Source organism: Coregonus clupeaformis, chromosome 19 (assembly GCF_020615455.1).
Source record: "Coregonus clupeaformis isolate EN_2021a chromosome 19, ASM2061545v1, whole genome shotgun sequence".
Taxonomy (NCBI): Eukaryota; Metazoa; Chordata; class Actinopteri; order Salmoniformes; family Salmonidae; genus Coregonus; species Coregonus clupeaformis.
The window spans coordinates 2,412,680-2,434,601 of record NC_059210.1 but is presented as its reverse complement, the minus strand read 5'-3'; the positions used below and the strand labels follow the sequence as shown (position 1 = coordinate 2,434,601).

The 21,922-nt window shown below is 42.7% G+C and overlaps 1 protein-coding gene and 1 long non-coding RNA gene across 2 annotated transcripts; one reads left to right on the top strand and one right to left on the bottom strand.

The window, feature by feature from the left end:
* Positions 1-993: 993 nt before the first annotated feature.
* On the top strand, positions 994-1,986 carry LOC121554166. Its single transcript, XR_005997649.2, has 3 exons — positions 994-1,277; positions 1,589-1,692; positions 1,864-1,986. It is a non-coding gene; the product is annotated as an uncharacterized LOC121554166 (long non-coding RNA).
* Positions 1,987-17,970: 15,984 nt separating this feature from the next.
* On the bottom strand, positions 17,971-21,372 carry LOC121554288 (zinc finger protein 16-like). The gene is made up of 3 exons (XM_041867782.1): positions 20,544-21,372; positions 20,117-20,341; positions 17,971-19,852 (listed from the first exon to the last, which is right to left on the bottom strand). Exons 1-3 carry the CDS (start codon positions 21,280-21,282, stop codon positions 19,170-19,172), a joined length of 1,647 nt encoding a protein of 548 aa, XP_041723716.1. The 5' UTR covers positions 21,283-21,372; the 3' UTR covers positions 17,971-19,169.
* Positions 21,373-21,922: the final 550 nt, after the last annotated feature.

The following is a 21,922-nucleotide window of genomic DNA, read 5'->3' as shown; positions in this document are numbered from 1 at the left end:
TGTGCCAGTTTCAAAAGCATGCAAAGTATGTCTTAATGTTTTCCCTTCTGTTTTCTCAGTTAGTCCAAGTGGCAGCCAGGAAGAAGCTGGCCAAGACAGAGCATCAGAATCAGGTTTCTTTAGCCATCAAGATATTGATCTCGAAATTGTAAATGTAGAAAGTTTAAATAACAGCATGATTTTTTACTTATATTTTAGACCAAAAGCTGCCATCCCTGCTTGATGATCCTGTGGCTTCTGAGATGCCCGCTGGATACATTAAATATATTATGTTAGCCTATATGTTACAAAATGTTGCTTCTCTTGTATTATCAACATAAATTCCAAATTGTATGGCTGTCAGCAGCTATATGGTTATCAATACTACTAATATATATGAAGGGTGGATATTTTGATCGAGGTATTTCACATGGCCTTGATCCATGTCCTGCCTGGTACTCATGGCTTGTATCGTCACGCTGCTTGCAGCTAAACTGTTGAGTCTTTTATTATTTTGCAGATCTTCAAGTAGTGGAGATGAGGATAATGGTGAAACTGGAGATGATCCGTACAGAGTTCAGGACCGCTCTGAACCAAGTTATGGAGGCCATAGAGGCCCGGCAGCCAAAGGAGTCGGAATCCTTGGGGCAACTTGAAATGCTGCAAAACCCTGCAGAAACAAATGAGGAACGGAAGGATATCTGTGATATCTGTGAAACACCATTTAAAATGTATCTGTTTGTAAAAGATGGGAAATCTACATCAAGTATTTTAACAGCAATTTACAAAAATAAGTTAGCTGTTTATCAAGAGCCCCTTGAATGCGTCCAGATTTGAGAGAAGATTGCAACCTGCAATATTATTGAATCCAAATATCTTAATGTCAATGAAATGCAGTTGTCATATATGCTATATGCCTATTTAGTGTTTGGATTGATTTCCCAATGAACACTTAACTTATCTTAAGAAGAAACGATCAGCCCTCTGCCTGTTTACACAAGTTTTAGCCCATGATTACATGATACACTACAAATATGATTTCTCATTACTATCAAACAGAACTGTATGGCCAGCTGTTTTAGCTTAGGAACACACAAATTAGTGGGATTTTTAAAATATTTTTTTTATTTTTTCTCAGATCCGATACCTGACCCTCTGCTGTGGCCTGGACCTTTGCTCAGGAATCAGACAAATGATGAGAAAAATTGGAACAGAGGAGCTGTGGACAGGCTACTCCTTGAAGGGCAGGAAGGGGAAGAGGGCCTTTAATGAGCTATCAATCTGTGATGCTGTCACAAGTAAGTAAATGCACAAGTTTAGATCGTTATTTATTATTATTTAGTAGATAGTATAATTGGTCAAGTGATGGTAAGTCAAATGTGTATTTATTAACATTTCAAATGACTTAAATCAGTAACAAGGCAGTTACAAACTAAATGTGAAATCCTACCAACTGTTAAGATCGGAGAGAGAGGACAAAGGAAAGGTGAAGGAGAGAGGTCTCAATGAGAGAGGTCTCACAATACACAATCTCTGCCTCAGCCAGCATAGGTGGAAAAGTAATGATATGACATATAATGTACCATTTCAATTCTTTTTCACAACATAGGAGTGTCCCTGAAAGCACACCCCAAGGCTACCTACCAAGATGTAGATGACAAAATAGCAGATGCTCTCTAACATGCACCAGCTCGGCTCAAGAGTAAGAGAAAGGTATGATTAAAAATAACAATTTTATTTTTTTACTTCACTTTAATCCAGTCGGTCAGTGTAGGTAAATTATTGTGCTACTACAAAAGGAATGTAGTAGAGAGTCGACGTTAAACCATTTAGATCATTTGTTTACGGAAAATAATGACCAATTTGTGTTATTGTGACTTCCAGGAGCGGGTCGAGGAAGCGACAGTGGATGAGGATGGAACAGCAGCACCTGAATAAACATAACATAGTTATTCACTTTTAGCTTTAAGCAGTTTTACAGTTCTTGACTGGAGTGCAGTGTTCATGTTTTTACTGACTTGTTATTTTGTGAGCTTATTGCTGTGATTTTGTTTACGAATCTATTGTGATACAGTTTAAGTAAAAAAAATAAAATATAGAAAAAAGACCTTCTTATTTTCTGGAATTTTGCATATTTCGTCAGTGGACACCTACCGACAGGATACTGTGTATATGTTCAGGGTAGATTAAATGACGTGTTTTAAGGGGCCTCCCGAGTGGCGCAGTGGTCTAAGACACTGCATCGCAGAGCAAGCTGCGTTGCTACAGATGCTGGTTCGATACCTGTCTGTGTCGCAGCCAACCGTGACCGAGAGACCCATGAGGTGATGCACAATTGGCCCAGCGTCGTCCGGGTTAGGGGAGGGTTTGGCCGGCCGGGATGTCCTTGTCCCATCAAACTGTTACGTACCTTATTGGTACTGTAGGTACCCACTGACGAAAGTTACGATCTCATTGGTTACCAGAAACTGCATTTTATGGAGCTCTCAACGTACTTTCTGACGTTTAGCAACGTTATGAGGTTGACCTAAAAATACACATATTTAACTGTTTAACATCCCCCACATTTCTACGTCCTAAAAAGACTTGGGACGTACGTTTTGTCAGTGGACACCACAGCTACGTAGAAGGCACGTTTCACAATAACTTTATCATGACTTATGTAGGGACTAAAATAACTTTGTGGTCACGTCCTGGAACGTAATTTTGTAGCGACTCCTGTGGCAGGCCGGGCGCATGCACGCCATAACGTTGCTAAACGTCAAAGTACATTGAGAGCCCTACAAAATGCGGTTTCTGGTAACCACTGGGAAGGTAACTTTTGTCAGTGGGTACCTATAGTACCAATAAGGCACGTAACAGTGTGCACGTTCAGGGAAGATTCAAGATTCATCTCTTATAACGTTATTGAATAACGTTATTTAACTGTTTAAAAAAAAGTTTTGTCAGCGGACACCACAGCTACTGTACGTAGAAGGAACATTTCACAATAACGTTATCATTACTTATGTAGGGACTAAAATAACTTTGTGGTCACGTCCTGGAACGTAATTTTGTTAGCTGGGAAGGTACCAGGGATGAGATCTGTTATGAATAGTTGATAAGAACCTTGTCTTGGGGGCCAAACCCTGGTTTCCATACAATGAGAACAGTCTTCATAGCAGATACTGTCTGCTGTGAATTATTCATTTCTTTCATAGAAATCCTAACCTTTTTATTCATTCCACACATCTGCTGTTTGTCATGTATCTTTGCTATAACATATCTTTGTATTGTCTGTATTTCAGAGCTCTCCGCCCAACACCCAAGAGTGTTGGGTCGACCAGCCTCACTTACTACCTTATTAATACGTTTTGAATAAAGTAATATCCTGATTGGTGATTGACCTTGTCTCTCCTCATTATTGATTAGAATTTCCACAACACTGGTCAAATTAGCTTTTGAATTCCCTGTCTTTTTCAGCTTCAGACAAAAGCTAATATTTCACTTAAAACAGTTTTTTGTATTAATTTTAAATAGAAGTGGGATAGTAGCCTTTAGTGGGATAGTAACAGTAGAAGTGACTGCAGTAGTGGTGTAAATAGTTACTGAATCCCAGTAGTAGTAGTAGTAGTAGGATTGACTGTGGTAAAAGCAGTGTTGGGGGATAACGTAGTAATGTAACGCATTACTTAAAAAAATGGGGTAATATTATTACAGTTTTTTTCAGCTTGTTATATATATATTGTCTCTACCAAGTTCATGCTGTAACTCGTTTCCTGTTATAAATTGATTGCTCAAAGTAGCCTTACTGAAAAGATGGGCCTTATGTTCTGAAACGATGTTGTCACAGCAAGTAAATTCATGATGGTTATGCCAGCCTTCTAATGTTATTTATTTTACAGTTTACCATACAACTTCAATTAAACGGTGAGTCTCAAAGAGCCGCCTGTCTCTTTTAGTAGCCGGGCAATGGTACATTTCAGCAAATAAACGCCTGTTTGAAATAAACGGCAGGTCTAAATGAATTGTTACCATGAATTACCATGAATTGTTTACGAGGTTTAATGTTTGATTTGTTACATTAAATAATTGAGTAATGACTCGAAAGAAATTATGGCAATCATCCATTTTTATCGACAGTAACAAACTGCTAGCAATTGGCTGCTAACAGCTGAGAACTGCTAGCTATGTCACACCCTGATCTGTTTCACCTGTCTTGTGATTGTCTCCAACCCCCACCAGGTGTCTCCCATTACCTCATGTGTATTTATACCTGCGTTATCTATTTGTCTGTTGCCAGTTCATCTTGTCCCGTCAAGTCCTACCAGCGTGTTCCGTGTTTCCAGTGCTCTAGTTTTTGCTTTTTCTAGTCTTCCCAGTTCTGACCTTTCTGCCTGTCCTGACCCTGATCCTGCCTGCCGTCCTGTACCTGTCTCCCAAGGAGCCACCATTGGAAGACACGAGGGGTTACTACAAAGTCTTATGGAGGGACTCCATACCCTGGCAGAACGCCATGACCATGCGTTCAATACATTGCTGGAAATATTCAGCGGATTCCCAACTAGGCAGCAAGCCACAACAGTAACCCCCCATACTCTCAGCAACCCCGCCACCAGCGGCGCTTCTTCCCAGCCTACCTAAGTCCCGAGAACCTCGCTTACCTCCTCCGGAGCGCTATGCTGGAGATTCTGGAAAATGCCGGGCGTTTCTCTCCCAGTGCTCCCTCATCTTCGAGCCGCTCTGACCGCTCGAAGATGGCGTACTTGATAATGCTGATGTCCGGGAGGGCCCTCGCCTGAGCTACGGCGGTGTGGGAGCAACAGTCTACCTTTTGCCTCAGTCTGGAGGAGTTCGTGGCGGAGGTACGAAAAGTGTTTGATTCTCCATTGTCTGGGAGAGAGGCTGCTCGTAAACTGCTCAACAATTAACTATGCAAATTAGCAAAAGCTGTGTGGATTAAGGAAATTGATGCCTGGCTCAAATAGAAGCCTGTCTCTAATAAGCGTCCGTGGTGTTCAGTGATTTAAGCAAAAAAAAGGCCCAGGCTATTAATTGAAGTTTACGGTATTTCATTTAGAGGCTGCAAGTAAACCTATATTGTAGCCTATAGTCCAGGCTATTTCAGAAAGGTTCGAAAACATTTTCTTCAGTGATGGACATTTCATTTATTATCACTGCTATGATAAGACCAATCAACATTTCACAAGTGTTGGTGTTTTATTATGCTACAAGCTATTGTCACAATGAGACCTAATCGCACTATTTTAATTCTGCTTGGAATGATTCAATAATAATCTCCAAATGCGTTACTTTGATTGAAATCCCAACACTGGGTAGAAGTAGGCATAATAGTAGTAGATAATAGTAGCTGTACACTGCAGTACACTGCAGTAGTAATATTGCAGTGTACTGTGGCGGACTTACCATTAGGCAGAATAGGCAATTGCCCCTTAGGCCTCACATCATCAAGGGGCCTTGTGAGCTGGGCAAAATAAAATAAAAAAATTCTAATAATGAATAATTTACCTGCTGATGCCCCTCCCCCCCATGCTCCGCTCGAGGCAATATTAATATTGTTTTCTCATAATAGTAGAAACAAGTGTCATTAATCAGCCACGGACTGGTTCATAATAATGGAGTATTCCACCCTGACAGAGTTCCCGTGCATTGTTTCACGCAATATGATTGCAAACGTGACTTTCATGAAAATGAAGCTGCAGTAATGAGGTGCTTTCAGAGCAGGGCAAAGAAAATACAAATAAATCAAGATTTAACATAAAAATGGCATTTCATACTCTTTTTGGACAGACAGCATCAGATACAAGGGATACATACAGGGCTCTATTTTAACAAACCTAACACAATGGTAAATCTAAGCGCATGCGGTAGCACTATAGCTTCAGGGGTGTGTCAGAAATATACAGTGGGAAAAAAAAGTATTTAGTCAGCCACCAATTGTGCAAGAGGCCTGTAATTTTCACCATAGGTACACGTCAACTATGACAGACAAAATTAGAATTTTTTTTCCAGAAATCACATTGTAGGATTTTTAATGAATTTATTTGCAAATTATGGTGGAAAATAAGTATTTGGTCAATAACAAAAGTTTCTCAATACTTTGTTATATACCCTTTGTTCGCAATGACACAGGTCAAACGTTTTCTGTAAGTCTTCACAAGATTTTCACACACTGTTGCTGGTAATTTGGCCCATTCCTCCATGCAGATCTCCTCTAGAGCAGTGATGTTTTGTGGCTGTTGCTGGGCAACACGGACTTTCAACTCCCTCCAAAGATTTTCTATGGGGTTGAGATCTGGAGACTGGCTAGGCCACTCCAGGACCTTGAAATGCTTCTACGAAGCCACTCCTTCGTTGCCCGGGCGGTGTGTTTGGGATCATTGTCATGCTGAAAGACCCAGCCACGTTTCATCTTCAATGCCCTTGCTGATGGAAGGAGGTTTTCACTCAGAATCTCACGATACATGGCCCCATTCATTCTTTCCTTTACACGGATCAGTCGTCCTGGTCCCTTTGCAGAAAAACAGCCCCAAAGCATGATGTTTCCACCCCCATGCTTCACAGTAGGTATGGTGTTCTTTGGATGCAACTCAGCATTCTTTGTCCTCCAAACACGACGAGTTGAGTTTTTACCAAAAAGTTATATTTTGGTTTCATCTGACCATATGACATTCTCCCAATCCTCTTCTGGATCATCCAAATGCACTCTTCAGACGGGCCTGGACATGTACTGGCTTAAGCAGGGAGACACGTCTGGCACTGCAGGATTTGAGTCCCTGGCGGCGTAGTGTGTTACTGATGGTAGGCTTTGTTACTTTGGTCCCAGCTCTCTGCAGGTCATTCACTAGGTCCCCCCCGTGTGGTTCTGGGATTTTTGCTCACCGTTCTTGTGATCATTTTGACCCCCACGGGGTGAGATCTTGCGTGGAGCCCCAGATCGAGGGAGATTATCAGTGGTCTTGTATGTCTTCCATTTCCTAATAATTGCTCCCACAGTTGATTTCTTCAAACCAAGCTGCTTACCTATTGCAGATTCAGTCTTCCCAGCCTGGTGCAGGTCTACAATTTTGTTTCTGGTGTCCTTTGACAGCTCTTTGGTCTTGGCCATAGTGGAGTTTGGAGTGTGACTGTTTGAGGTTGTGGACAGGTGTCTTTTATACTGATAACAAGTTCAAACAGGTGCCATTAATACAGGTAACGAGTGGAGGACAGAGGAGCCTCTTAAAGAAGAAGTTACAGGTCTGTGAGAGCCAGAAATCTTGCTTGTTTGTAGGTGACCAAATACTTATTTTCCACCATAATTTGCAAATAAATTCATTAAAAATCCTACAATGTGATTTTCTGGAGAAAAAAAATCTCAGTTTGTCTGTCATAGTTGACGTGTACCTATGCTGAAAATGACAGGCCTCTCTCATCTTTTTAAGTGGGAGAATTTGCACAATTGGTGGCTGACTAAATACTTTTTTCCCCCACTGTATTTGCTATTTTCACTATCATAATTATCGGCGCACGAAGGGCTGGCTTTGATGAATAAACAAGTTATGTGTGTGTCGCGGCTTGGCCCCTCGCTGGCCAATCAGAATGTGCTCCATGGTTAAATATGTGGTTGCTTCAAGTTGTGTATTTACGGTCTTTTATGTATTCCCTTGGAATCAACTCCAATTCCAATGTTAGTCCTTTATAGTGTGTTAAATGGCTTACAGAAATGAAATAACCAAATGTAGACCTACAGTTGAAGTCGGAAGTTTACATACACTTTAGCCAAATACATTTAAACTCAGTTTCACAATTCCTGACCTTTAATCCTAGTTAAAATTCCCTGTTTTAGGTCAGTTAGGATCACCACTTTATTTTAAGAATGTGAAATGTCAGAATAATAGTAGAGAGAATTATTTATTTCAGCTTTTATTTACTTAATCACATTCCCAGTGGGTCAGAAGTTTACATACACTCAATTAGTATTTGGTAGCATTACCTTTAAATTGTTTATCTTGGGTCAAACGTTTCGGGTAGCCTTCCACAAGCTTCCCACAATAAGTTGGGTGAATTTTTGCCCATTCCTCCTGACACAGCTGGTGTAACTGAGTCAGGTTTGTAGGCCTCCTTGCTCGAACACACCTTTTCAGTTCTGCCCACAAATGTTCTATAGGATTGAGGTCAGGGCTTTGTGATGGCCACTCCATTACCTTGACTTTGTTGTCCTTAAGCCATTTTGCCACAACTTTGGAAGTATGCTTAGGGTCATTGTCCATTTGGAAGACCCATTTGCGACCAAGCTTTAACTTCCTGACTGATGTCTTGAGATGTTGCTTCAATATATCCACATCATTTTCCTTCCTCATGATGCCATCTACTTTGTGAAGTGCACCAGTCCCTCCTGCAGCAAAGCACCCCCACAGCTTGATGCTGCCACCCCTGTGCTTCACGGTTGGGATGGTGTTCTTCGGCTTGCAAGACCCCCTTTTTCCTCCAAACATAACGATGGTCATTACGGCCAAACAGTTCTATTTTTGTTTCATCAGACCAGAGGACATTTCTCCAAAAAGTACGATCTTTGTCCCCATGTGCAGTCTGGCTTTTTTATGGCGGTTTTGGAGCAGTGGCTTCTTCCTTGCTGAGCGGCCTTTCAGGTTATGTCAATATAGGACTTGTTTTACTGTGGATATAGATACTTTTGTACCTGTTTCCTCCAGCATCTTCACAAGGTCCTTTGCTGTTGTTCTGGGATTGATTTGCACTTTTCGCATCAAACTACGTTCATCTCTAGGAGACAGAACGCTTCTCCATCCTGAGCGGTATGACGGCTGCGTGGTCCCATGGTGTTTATACTTACGTACTAATGTTTGTACAGATAAACGTAGTCCCTTCAGGCGTGGAGGTCTACCATTTTTTTCTGAGGTCTTGGCTGATTTCTTTTGATTTTCCCATGATATCAAGCAAAGAGGCACTGAGTTTGAAGGTAGGCCTTGAAATACATCCACAGGTGCACCTCCAATTGACTCAAATGATGTCAATTAGCCTATCAGAAGCTTCTAAAGCCATGACATCATTTTCTGGAATTTCCAAGCTGTTTAAAGGCACAGTCAACTTAGTGTATGTAAACTTCTGACCCACTGGAATTGTGATACAGTGAATTATAAGTGAAATAATCTGTCTGTAAACAATTGTTGGAAAAATTACTTGTGTCATGCACAAAGTAGGTTTCCTAACCGACTTGCCAAAACTATAGTTTGTTAACAAGAAATTTGTGGCGTGGTTGAAAAACAAGTTTTAATGACTCCAACCTAAGTGTATGTAAACTTCCAAACTTATTGTGGGAAGCTTGTGGAAGGCTACCCGAAACGTTTGACCCAAGTTAAACAATATAAAGGCAATGCTACCAAAAACTAATTGAGTGTATGTAAACTTCTGACCCCCTGGGAATGTGATAAAATAAATAAAAGCTGAAAAAAATAATTCTCTCTACTATTATTCTGACATTTCACATTCTTAAAATAAAGTGGTTATCCTAATTGACCTAAGACAGGGAATTTTTACTAGGATTAAATGTCAGGAATTGTGAAAAACTGAGTTGAAATGTATTTGGCTAAGGTGTATGTAAACTTCCGACTTCAACTGTGTGTCTTATTTACATAATCGGAACCATCTTACAGATCAGATCGAAATCACATATCTCCAGAAGTTGCATTGCAAGCGCACCACGGACATTGTCACCATAAAACCAGGAAGGTGAATCATTCTAATAAGTTTGGTTGTAATAAAATTAAACAAAAAACAAGCAATCCATTGTTTTTTTCAACAACAAATTGTAATGTCAAATGTAATGTAATCATAAAATCGGCAGGATAAAAAAGACACGCATTGCTGTTATAGTAGGCCGAAGGGAGGGCTTGGGTTTTGAACATACGAAACAGAAAACAAGCCATTTTTACAGGTTACAGATAACTTCTAAATACGAGGTTCACCGGTATTCACCAAGGTTGTTGTCTCTCATTTCATGATGGGCATGGGCCACGTAGCCTACATCATGGAGGGAGTTTTAAGCACGTCCAAAACAGGACCTTCATGGCTAAAATAATGTGGGCCTGCCTACAATATAAACTGAATGTCAGCTCACTGTTTTACTCCTCTCAAACTTCATATTTTAATAAAGCTTTGGTGATTAAGATTTATTTCCAAGCTGTCTCAGGAGCCAAACTCTTTATCGACAGTCTTGACTACTTTGTGATTGCGTTGGACAGCCTTCATTAAGAGGAGGTGAGGCTATGCTTGGTTTTTAATCAAATAAAACAAAATGGGAAAAACAAATGTTTTTTATGTTTCTAAATATGAAGTATACAGGCACCAAAAGCATGTTAAGCTACTCTTGTTCCATGCGCATATGGGCAGTGTGCGTCACGGCTGAATAGGCTGCGTTTCCACTGTCAAAATACATGCCATAAAAAACTGCGTTACCGCTAAAACCAGCTTTTGGTTGGTCTTAAATATCCCTATCAGCGCTGCCTGAAATTAGCACTTTGTATCATGTTTTTAAGGACACATCTCTAATATTTCCACCCCACTCATCTGAGCACAAGTGAGCTGATATAAGACAGGTAAATTGCCGAACCTGGAGTTGGAGATGGAAAATACCAGTGCGCCAGTTTTTACATGACGAAATTGCTAACTAATGTGCGTTTGACACTAGCGCCGCCTTAACGGCAGCCAAAAATAGAGCCCATAGTACAACAGAGGGGTGCTGTTTCGCTCACTCTAATGCTTTGTCTGGTGAGATAGTTTCAGCCACTTGCGAATTGAAGGAAAGTTGGTGGGTGCATAGTGCACTGTTCGGATGCTGGAATTATTTTGGATGAATGTGCGAAGGTCACCTACTTTTTGAAGTGATTTGTTGGACAATCAGATGAACACTGGTTGTGTTCATGGCACATTAAAAGGAAATACACCTGTGTTTACTATAAAACCCTGGCCTCTGTTTGGGGCCTCCAAATCACTAAGTCTGCCCCTGGGTATACTTATAGTCCGGTAATCATATGGGTTAGCTATAATAAGTGGGATAGCTATTGTGGTGGGATAGCTAGTGGGTAGGAGTGAGCTGAGTGGGATAATCAGTCTTAGAATGTGCTCCCCTAGTTATATAATCTGAAAGTTCCATGGCAATTAATTCAACAGTGGGAAGTAAGCTACATTTATTAAGTTAATGCGGTTAGTTAAACAACTGTATCGTTTGATTGGTAAAGTAATAGAGTATTGCCTTGAACTCCTCAGATCATACTGTCTCTGTGTAGGGTTTAGAAACTCTTGCAGAGGACTTGTGTGGTCATGCAGGAGGTCTTGGCTGTGGCTTCATCCCGCCTGCTCTCCAGAGATGAGAAGGAGTGCCAAAGATGCGGCAGCATCATCTCTGAATGCCTTCTAAGTCCTTAGAGAGACACTTTGGAATTTGATGTAGTTACTAAATCAGTTGTATTGATTTGGTAGAAGATATTTCTGTTCTAAATTCTGACGCAAGACACACTAAAAGACACACTAATTAGTGTGTGTGTGGGGGGGTTATTATCAAAGATGAGTGAGTGATCTATCCACTTAACACACCTTTCTGAGGAATAACGTCAGTGTGTGTGAGGGAGTGTGTTTATGTAGGTAAACAGAAAAAGAAGGTGCAGATGTCTCTCCCATGTGTTTTGTATTAATATCTGTGGAGTGTTGGAGTGTGTTTCTGTTCATGAGTAGAGAATGTTACAGTGTGTTTGATTAAATTGCCAATGGCATTTTTCTAATATTCTGTTGTTTTGTTGGCGTTCAATTGATTTAGTTTCTGTACTGTTGAAGTATACAGCTGCTGTATTTTCTGTGAACCATTTCAAAGAAGTGAATGTGTGTGGAGTCAGAAAAATGCTAATGTGTGTGTGTGTGTGTATGTGTGCGTGTGAACGTGTGTGGAAGAAAACTGGCAGATGTGTGTGTAGCAGTGTGTGTCTGTACCATCTGCAACCCTCCCTTTCTGCATCACTGGGGCCCCACACTGCAACAACATCAATTAAGTGATGCCGTTGTTGCAGCGGCAACTGGCGCCCGAGGAGCGAAGCATCATCCGTAGGTGTGGGTGTGTACAGTAAATACACACATTTGTTACAGACAGACTTTTTTCTATCCCCCCGCACCCCTCCCCAACGACCACCTGACCTTACTTGAAGATGGGCACATCTAAATTCCATCTCCCGCATTCACCTTGGAGAACGTATTAGGGCTTTGCCAGGGATTTACAGATAAAGGGAAAGCGCACACCTGGGCGTCTCTATCTGGGTCAGGGGATTGGAAGTCATGCTACGGAAGAAAGCGTTCGCTAACCCGTATCACTAGAAAGACAGGTCTTTTTCATAGTCATAGCCATCCTATGGGTTCACTTTTCAGTTATTGGTATCTGCTAAATGTCAGAGTGTACTTCATATTTATTATTATGTATCTGCGGTGGCGGAGACCTTTTACATGTGACATGAAGAGGTATGCATTACCTGGTATAATTCATAGTCATTGTGCTGCATATTCACTGTATATTATTACAGTGTGTCACCTAAATAAGGCCTGGGCCCATATCCACAAAGCATCTCAGAATATGAGTGCTGATCTAGGATCTGTCCATATAATCTTAATCATTATGATCTAAAAGGCTAAACTGTTCCTAGATCAGCACTCCTACTCTGAGACGCTTTGTGGATATGGCCCTGGCCTAAAACAGCACAGCAATGTGCAACAAAACACAGTACAGTAGAACACAGTATCATAGAACCCCAAAACACAGGTACAGGTACAGCCCTGTGTAGACCTACTCTGAGGGGTAAATGGCAGTTGACAACTACAACCCAGCACATGCTTTTTGAATAATAATGCCTCCATCTCCATCCTTTCTGCTACAGATCCATACCCGGTATCCATCTGGCGTGGCATATACCCGCTGGCAGGTGAGAGTTTAATTAGAAATCCTGGCATTTCCATGTGTATGCAGCATGCCCCCCCTGCCAACACCCCACCCCCCTGCCAACCTCCTGAAACAGTACCTACGTAACATGCCTTACAAGTCATCACAACACACAGGGAAAGCTATCCGGGGCCAGGGTCGGCTTCTCTCATCATAAATGGTTAGTGCCGCCAGCCTGCTGCGTCTGTTGACTTATGGAACACATGGCAGGCAACGGGGGTTAAAATGCTAAGCAGAAAGAAAGCTAAGCCTTTGTAAATGACCGTTGAAATCGATGGTAGAGAAGGGGGGGAGAGGGACGACGTGGGGAGGGACGACGGCTTTGAGAAAGGCCCAGGGGAGAGAGGCCTTTATTTAATGGTTATCATTACCATGGCTCTAGTCGCAGTGATGAGGTCTCTGCATCTGTCCTTATACGCCTACACCACTGCATGTTGCCTGTTGCAATTATTAGGGTGTTTTAGCCTCCTTTATAGTGCTTAGGAATGAGAGAGGAAAGAGGATAAATGGAGAGGGGGACAGATAGAACGAAACAGGAAAGGAGAGAGAGAGGGAGAGAAGATAGAGGGATAGCAGAAGGGGAGTTAGTAAGTAAGGGGATAGAGAGATAGAAAAGAGGAAATATAAGACTGGGAAAAAGGAAGTAAAAGGGAAAATATAAGACTGCATATATGTATGAGGCAACAGAAGAAGTGTACAAAAGCTGAAGAACATACGCACATCCAGATACTTTCTGCAGGTGATGGAGTTGTAGGTGAACTCATGGAAAACAGAATGGAAAACGCCACACACTGCTGCTCATGCTCCCAAGTGATTTTATTTATAACAACATTTTGACCCTTCGGTCTTAATCAGGCATCCATATAACAGGAGGTAAACAGGAGGTCAAAATATATAACATAGGTTCACAAAATGAACATTCAATGTATCAAAATATATGATCATACACAAGGAATGTGATCAATATTTACAGTGATATACATACACAATATTCAATTAGGATAAAAAACACAATAATTTGGACGTTCGGAACTATAAAAACGGTTTTAAGACGAACTCCTCGTTAAGGCCAAGAGGAGACAGTGTGTTGAGCCTGTGGATCCAGAAAGATTCCCTTTGATCAGGCCTTTGATCTTAAATCTTTGTCCTGTGTGGGGGTGGGTAAATGAGTCACATTCGTAGGTGAAACTGCATTGAGCACATTAGCCACATTTGTAATTACCCTCCAGAACCTTGTCCAAGAAAGTTTCCCTTTTCTCTGGTGGATAATCAGATTTCACCACAATGACTCTCACTTTTGGGGGTCTTTTAAAGACCATACGTGGGGGATATTTAAAGATGGGTTTGAATTGTGGGTCAGTATCAATAATGTACTAGTGCTTCCTGATAATGTCCTTAAATGCCTTCCCCAATGTTGGGTATTGGATGAGCATTAGGGGACATTTCTTTTACTTTTGGTTGAAGGCTTTAGCCCTTCAAAACGATCATTGGCATGTTTTACCCAATTGTCTTTGTACCCCCTTTCCTTAAACCTTTGTGTGAGGTCCGTGGTCTGTTTCTGGTAAGAAGCATCATCGCTGCATATTCTTCTGATGCGACTGAATTGATTTACCTTATAATTGGACGTGGATGAAAGCTGTCACCTCTAAGGAGGGTGTTCCTGTCCGTAGGTTTCCTATAGAGATCTGTAGAGAGGGAGGTTTTGTCCTTAATAACCATCACATCAAGAAAACTGATTTGGGATAGGTTAATGGTGAAAGGAAGGTGCTCATTCATAGAGTTTAGATAGGCATGTAATTCCAAGAGTTCTTCCTGGGTCCCTGCATAGATCACTATAATGTCATCCAAATATCTTCGAATTAGGAGAATATTGGAGAGAAAGGTGTTAAGGTCTGGATTCAGCACCACCTCTCTTTCAAACATTCCTAGATATATGTTAGCATAATTAGGAGCCATGGTGCTCCCCATCGCTGTCCCTTTGGTCTGGAAGAAAAAGTATCCTCTGAAGAGAGAATAGTTGGAGGTTAGCACCAGTTCAGCCAAGTCCACAATACAATTAGCGCTGGGAAGAGCATTAGGGGGACGTTCATTGAGGTAGAACTTGAGGGCCTCTAGGGCCCCCTGCTGAGAGATGTTAGTGAAGAAGTGCTCAAAGTTGTGTCTCCATATGCAGGGGCGCAACTTTCACTGGGGACGGCGGGGACATGTCCCCCCCACATTCTGAAATTGTATTTCTGTCCCCCCCAGTTTTATCAATGGAATGTGATACAAAACAAGGCAAATGTGTTAAACAAGTTATGTCCCCCCCACTTCTAAAACCAAAGTTAGGCCCCTGTCCATATGTCAGTGTGTCTCTATCAATTGGAGAGCTGATGCATGGCTAGGCTCAGTGATTGATGGAAATCCCTAAGGGTATCATCTCTGATTTAGAGTTAGGAGTTAGGTTTGGGTTAGGGGTTAGGTTTAGGGTTAGGGAAAATAGGATTTTGAATGGGAATCAATTTTGTCCCCCCACAAGGTTAGTTAAACAAGACTGTGTGTGGGTGTGTGTGTGTGTGTGTGTGTGTGTGTGTGTGTGTGTGTGTGAGAGGGAGAGAGAGAGCAAGAGAGAGGGAGATAGAGAATGTGAAAATAGCGAATGATAAGGAGGGAGAGGTGTCATCAGGACATCTCCATTTGATGCATGTTGATTGCCATGTAAGTAGAAGAAGGAGTACTTGAGTGCAGCTGCAGTATAGTGCATGCACGCCCATTCACTTGCTGCACGGCTCTGTGGTTGAGCAGGTCTTTTCAGGTAGTGCATGACACACACACACACTGCAGATTAACAGGCTGTATACAGCAGAATGTCAGTGCCTCCTACAGGCTGTGTGTGAGACGACCTGCAGTGTTACCAGATGGGGTACGGGACAGTGAACACGGAGCCTGCCATTTCTCACACACACAAACAAAAAAAACAACACATACACATATTTGTTCAATGCCAGATGCCTTTTCACACAGTATCACTCAATTCAAGGCATAAAGGCGGCAGGTAGCTTAGTGGTTAAGAGCGTTGTGCCAGTAACCGAGCCGACTAGGTGAAAAATCTGTCGATGTGCCCTTGAGCAAGGCACTTAACCCTAATTGCTCCTGTAAGTCGCTCTGGATAAGAGCGTCTGCTAAATGACTAAAAAATGAATAATAAATAAATAAAGGCTAGTATCATGGTGCAATCTGCACAGCATGGCTCTTTCAGAGTGGTGGTAGCTTTCATACTGAATCATACTTAACCTCTCTGTCACCTCCCTCCTTTGTCCATACACTTTCTTCCATCATTCAATAATGATTTTCTTTTAATGTACAACCTGGTATTTTACTGCTGGTACATGTGTTCCTTGTAGAGCACTTACAAGCTCTCAGGTCCATTGAGCAGGTACTGTATAGTGTGTGTGTGTGTGTGTGTGTGTGTGTGAGAGAGAGAGAGAGTTGACCAAAATTAGTCGTTCCTGTATACTCTCTCTCTCTCACGCACACACATTGCACGCAAACACACACACAAACACACACACACTTTCTCTCTCTCTTTCACAATTTGAGATAACAAGTGACATGCTCAGCCATCATAGAGCCAGGGCAATTACTTGGCAGGAGTTTTGTCAGGCCTTAATAAAAAACATGGAGGACAGGATGAGGACTGGAGAGATGAGAGGGCTCACAACCGCAGACCACGTGTATGGCGTTGTGTGGGCGAGCGGTTTGCTGATGTCAGGCGGTGGGGTTATGGTATCGGCAGGCATACGCTACGGCCAACGAACACAACTGCATTTTATCGATGGCAATTTGAATGCACAGAGATACCGTGACGAGATCCTGAGGCCCATTGTCGTCTCATTCATCTGCCGCCATCACCTCATGTTTCAGCATGATAATGCACGGCTCCATGTCACAAGGATCTGTACACAATTCCTGGAAGCTGAAAATGTCCCAGTTCTTCCATGGCCTGCATACTCACCAGACGTCACCACCCATTGAGCATGTTTGGGATGCTCTGGATCGACGTGTACGACAGCGTGTTCCAGTTCCCACCAATATCCAGCAACTTCACACAGCCATTGAAGAGGAGTGGGACAACATTCCACAGGCCAATCAACAACAGCCTGATCAACTCTGCGAAGGAGATGTGTCGTGCTGCATGAGGCAAATGGTGATCACATTTAACTGACTGGTTTTCTGATCCACGCCCCTACTTTATTTAAAGGTATCTGTGAACAGATGCATATCTGTATTCCCAGTCATGTGAAATCCATAGATTAGGGCCTAATTTATTTATTTAAATTGACTGATTTCCTTATATGAACTGTAACTCAGTACAATCTTTGAAATTATAGCATGTTGCGTTTCTATTTTTGTTCAGTATACTTCCAGCCGAGTCTGTTTTACTTTAGATATCATCAGGAATAGCAAAGAATAAAGAACCACATTTCTACAGTCAGCGGTCTGTTTTGAATTCATCACTTTGTGTTGCAAATATATTGACCTTCATGTTTCAATGGAAGTGTCTCTTATGTAGGCCTACTGGGCCAAAATGCTACTAGCGTTCTCCTGCTCTGTCTCTCTCTCCAACAATTCTGATGTCTTTAGCGGGAGCCACAGTGTGTGTGTGTGAGGGGCTTGTCGTGATCAGTGATGGAGTGTAGTAATGTTTATCTCACTTTGATTGTCCCTCTGCAGAGAGCAGATGAGGACTCAGCTGCACACAGACACAGAAATGCAGTGCCCTCTGGTTATACAAACAAGTACACACACACACACACTAACCTACCATCTCAAGTGAGTCACCAACACACTCTAGGCACTGACTGTTTCTTAGAAATATACACAATTTTAAAAAAATGATATTCCAAGTATGCCATCACGTCCCTCTCCTTCACATTATCCTACTCTTAAGTCCATAGATATAAGGAAGTCTTTGTCAATGGGGGAAATTGATGTGGGAAAGTATTATTATTAAAAGTACACCCACACAACACAAGCACCATATAAGAATGTTTATTAGGATGCAGATTGTCAATTATTAGCATTTCACATTTACCGTTTTAATATTCATTGTTTTCTGGACATTTTTGACAAGTTGGTGCTTCTTTTGTTATGTGTTCAACAGTCACATACAGTATTGAGGATATTTTTAGCTACACAATTGGAGTGAATAGAGACAAGAGGGGTCATTTTTTACTGAAATATAATTGACCTTGAACTGAACGTTTTCCTGAACCGTGTAGATAACTAGTCTGTTAAGAGAGGGGTGAATTTGAAAGGGCTACAGCTATCAGGAATGCGTTCAGTTGTCAAACTTTGCAGATAGAAATGCCATAGAGCCGACGTGCTTCCTTGTTCTACATGCCAGAGAGGTATATGTTTGTTCTACATAGCATATGTTTAACTGAACAAAGAATGTCTCACGTGATGTTGTCATCATCATGTAGGTGGACATACCAAAAAGGTGTAAAGAATATAGGGTCAGTAATATAGGTTATGTCATAAAAAAAAAAAAGATAAAATGCCAACTCATCTGCTCTGGGCAGAATAGTCGCTGGTAGGTAAGTGAGGTTAAAACAGTCAGCAGTGCCACCTTGAAACTTCATTTGTGCAGTAATATAAGAAGTCCAAAAGGTGGCAGCAGAGTCACACTGTTCTGTTAGTAGTGTGAGTCCTCTTCCCAACAGGATATGCCTGCATGGTTCCTATTTGAATACAACTAAAATGCATCCTTCCTTCCTAGAAGTAATCCCTGATCTGAGCTGACTGGGTTGGCGAAGCATATTGCTTTCACCTATACTATCATTAAGCATTAAAGGCCTGAGGTGCCTAATTGCTATTATAAATGTTTTGTCTTACCCTTGGTATACGGTCTGATATACCACGGCTGTCAGCCAATCAGCATTCAGGGCTCGAACCACCCAGTTAATAAATCATGGATTATTTCACAGAAGTGGGAAGGAAGGATGTGTTTCTGAAGTATTGGAACAGGGTCATGCTTTCATCTCTTTCTCATGATGCACTTTGACCTTTCCCATCATGGCACCCTCCCTTTTTGAGTCTGTATGGGTCTTTAGACTCACTCAATGTTCCTGCCTCAGTCTCCTCAACAGCATATCAATAGGCTCCTGTGATGGCTAGGCTAGGCTACACTTAGCAATTAGCCAGCCTAGCTCCAAGGTAACAAGTGTCACTGTCACTGTATGGGGGTGCAGCGGTGGCTCTTGTAGGTGCCCAGGTGACGGAAGCTCCTCCCACATTGCTGGCAGCAATAGGGCGTGGCACCACTATGGATCCTCTGGTGGGTATAGAGGTTACCCAGCTCCTTGAAGCGCCGCCCACACTGCTGGCACGCGTAGGGACTCTCCCCCGTATGCACCCGCTGGTGCCTCTTTAAGCCTGAGAGCACCGGGAAGCCTTTCCCACACTGGGGGCAAGGGAAGGGGCTCTGCCCGCCGTTGTGCCCCAGCCGGTGACTCTTCAATCGGGCAGCGTGCCGGAACCTCTCCCCACACTCAGGGCATATGAAGGGCTTTTCCCCTGTATGGATGCGCTGGTGCTGCCGCAGGTTGCCCAGGTAGTTGAAATGGCGGCCACAGTCGCCGCACTCGTAGCCCCCTTCCACTTTCTTCTCCCTCGTCCCTCCCCCGCCTCCTCTTGCTAGGCTCATCCCCCCGGCTCCGGCCCCCATGCTCCCATGCTTGGCGTTACTGCTACCCTCCCCCAGAGTGAGGGGTGCGGTGGATGTGGACTGCAGGGCGCTGTGGGTGCCGGTGGTGTTGCCGTGTATCAGCTTGAGGTGTTCCTCCAGGAACAAGGAGTCGGGGCAGAAGGTTCCACACAGTGGGCAGAGGTATGTGTGGGAGGGAAACTGCTGTCCTGTGAACAGACACATTAACGATTACAGTTATTGCACTCAGTCCGCTAGAGTTCCTAAGCATGGAATTGAAGCATGCAGCCAAAGCAGCAGCAATAAGGATTGGTCAGAAGGTTGTCAACACACTGAAAAACTAAAAAAATGTTTTATATTTGCAAAATGCATGGAGTAAAAAAGTTACATGTGCAAAGAAAGATGAAGATGACAGATCACAAATGAATGATGACATGAAGTGACGTGTAAAGGTCTTCTCCCTCTCCTCTCACCTGGTTCTAGTCGATCCACATGGTCCTCCATAGAACCGTTACCCTCCCCTCCTGGAGAGCCCTGGAGGGCTAAGGGAAAGTCAGGGGTGTGGGCGTCATGGGAAAAAGGGGCTGAGGGATGCTCCAATCCACCATCCCTTTCTTTCTTTGACTCATCACCCTCTTCCTCATCTTTTTCTTCTTCATCTTCATCTGGTGTTGTCTCACATTTAGGCTCCCTCATACCTGCATAAACAAACACATGGTTTGGGTTTTATTATGCCCATTTAGAGAAAAGTAGAGTGGGCCTATACAGCCTTTACATAGACACATGCAACGGTGCAAGACTGGATAACATCCAGCATATCAATTCCCAATTTCTCCCCTACTCCATGACCAATGCACATAACAGTGATTGATTGGTGCAGTGAGTGATTGATAAGTTTACCTTTCAAATCCGACGTGTACTCCACCCCCGTCATCCATTCGTAGTCGTAGATCCGTTTGCTTCCCGATGGTAGCATGCCGAATATGTCATCCGTGTTCGAGTCCGAGTCCTCATCTCCAGGCCCCGCGTCAGGGATGGTGTCCGGCCACAGGTTGAGGGAGTGCGGCTGGGGATCGTGGCGGCTGTCCCTGTCGCTACCAGACGGAGGATTGCTCGGGTCGCTGTCCGCTTCAGCACCCCGTGAATTCTTATCTTTCATCAGATAGTCGCAAATGGCATTTATGTTTTCTTTCTTTACGCCAGGCATGGCTGGTTTGGCTTTCTTGGGGTCGTTGTTGTGCTTGCTGCCCGAATGGAACAAGTCAGATTTTCGGAATACAGATGATGCCTCGGTGGTCATTCCGCCGGGGTACGGGTCCCTACCGTCTCTTTGTACCTCCAGTCTTGCTTTTAGGACTTCAATTTCGTCTGTTTTCTCCCGAAGCTCAATTTTCAGAACCCGTATCCTGACGCTGACCATTTTCCTGATTTCGGACAATGCAGTCTCGAGCACCACTTTTATGTTTCTTCCAAGGTGTTCGGTGATGTCGCTCACCGAGCAGAGTATCTCCTCGTCGGGCTCGAATTCCAAGAAATCATCGTCGGCTCGCACCGCAGGCCCCGGCGTGTCCATGAATGCGTTTTGAGCGTCGGGAGAAAGGCTTGTTTCAGTGAAACTGTGGTTTCTTTTGCGGTTCATGTCTTTGGAAGCTTTAAAGTTAGCTAGCTAGCAGACTAGCTACTGTGGTTGGGAGAATCAGCGTCTCGTCAGCAACACTTAAAAAATAACTTCCGGGTCATGGAATTTCGGAAACGTTCAAAATACAAGTACCCAGGTAATAGTAGAAACGTGTCATTAACCTGTATTTATTTATTCATGATGTATGAAAAATAATTGTCTAAACATTAACAATGATTCATATTTGTTCATATTTAAGTGACATTTGTATTACATTTTAGGTTTAGCACATGCTCAGAGGTCAAATAAATGCCCCCATATGCATTACATATATTGTCTTATAGAGGAAAAACTATTATTTGTGCCGATGTAAAAGTGGCTGGGGAGCAGGGGCGGTGTGTTCAATAGGGCGATATGGGCGACGCACTGCCAAACGGGAAAAGGAAGGGATTTTTTTTCTAATCAATTATATCACGGCAACAGTAGTTATCAGTGTTCTAATCTGATCTGACTGCCACTAAATGTCAAATCAGGCTAAAGTCGTGCTTCAAATGGCCCCGCCCGTTTTTGGGGCGATTTCAGTCAAGTTGAAAATCGCCCAGAAGTCTGTCATAGACTCTGATGTAAAATCTATTTTTTTCAAATTTCAAAGCTTTCAATA

Coding starts and splice junctions, on each gene's coding strand:
- LOC121554288 (XM_041867782.1), bottom strand. CDS start 21,282: ATGAACCGCAAAAGAAACCACAGTTTCACTGAAACAAGCCTTTCTCCC. Junction 20,342..20,543: donor GTACACGTCGGATTTGAAAG/GTAAACTTATCA, acceptor TTGTTTATGCAG/GTATGAGGGAGCCTAAATGT. Junction 19,853..20,116: donor TGTGGATCGACTAGAACCAG/GTGAGAGGAGAG, acceptor GTCTGTTCACAG/GACAGCAGTTTCCCTCCCAC.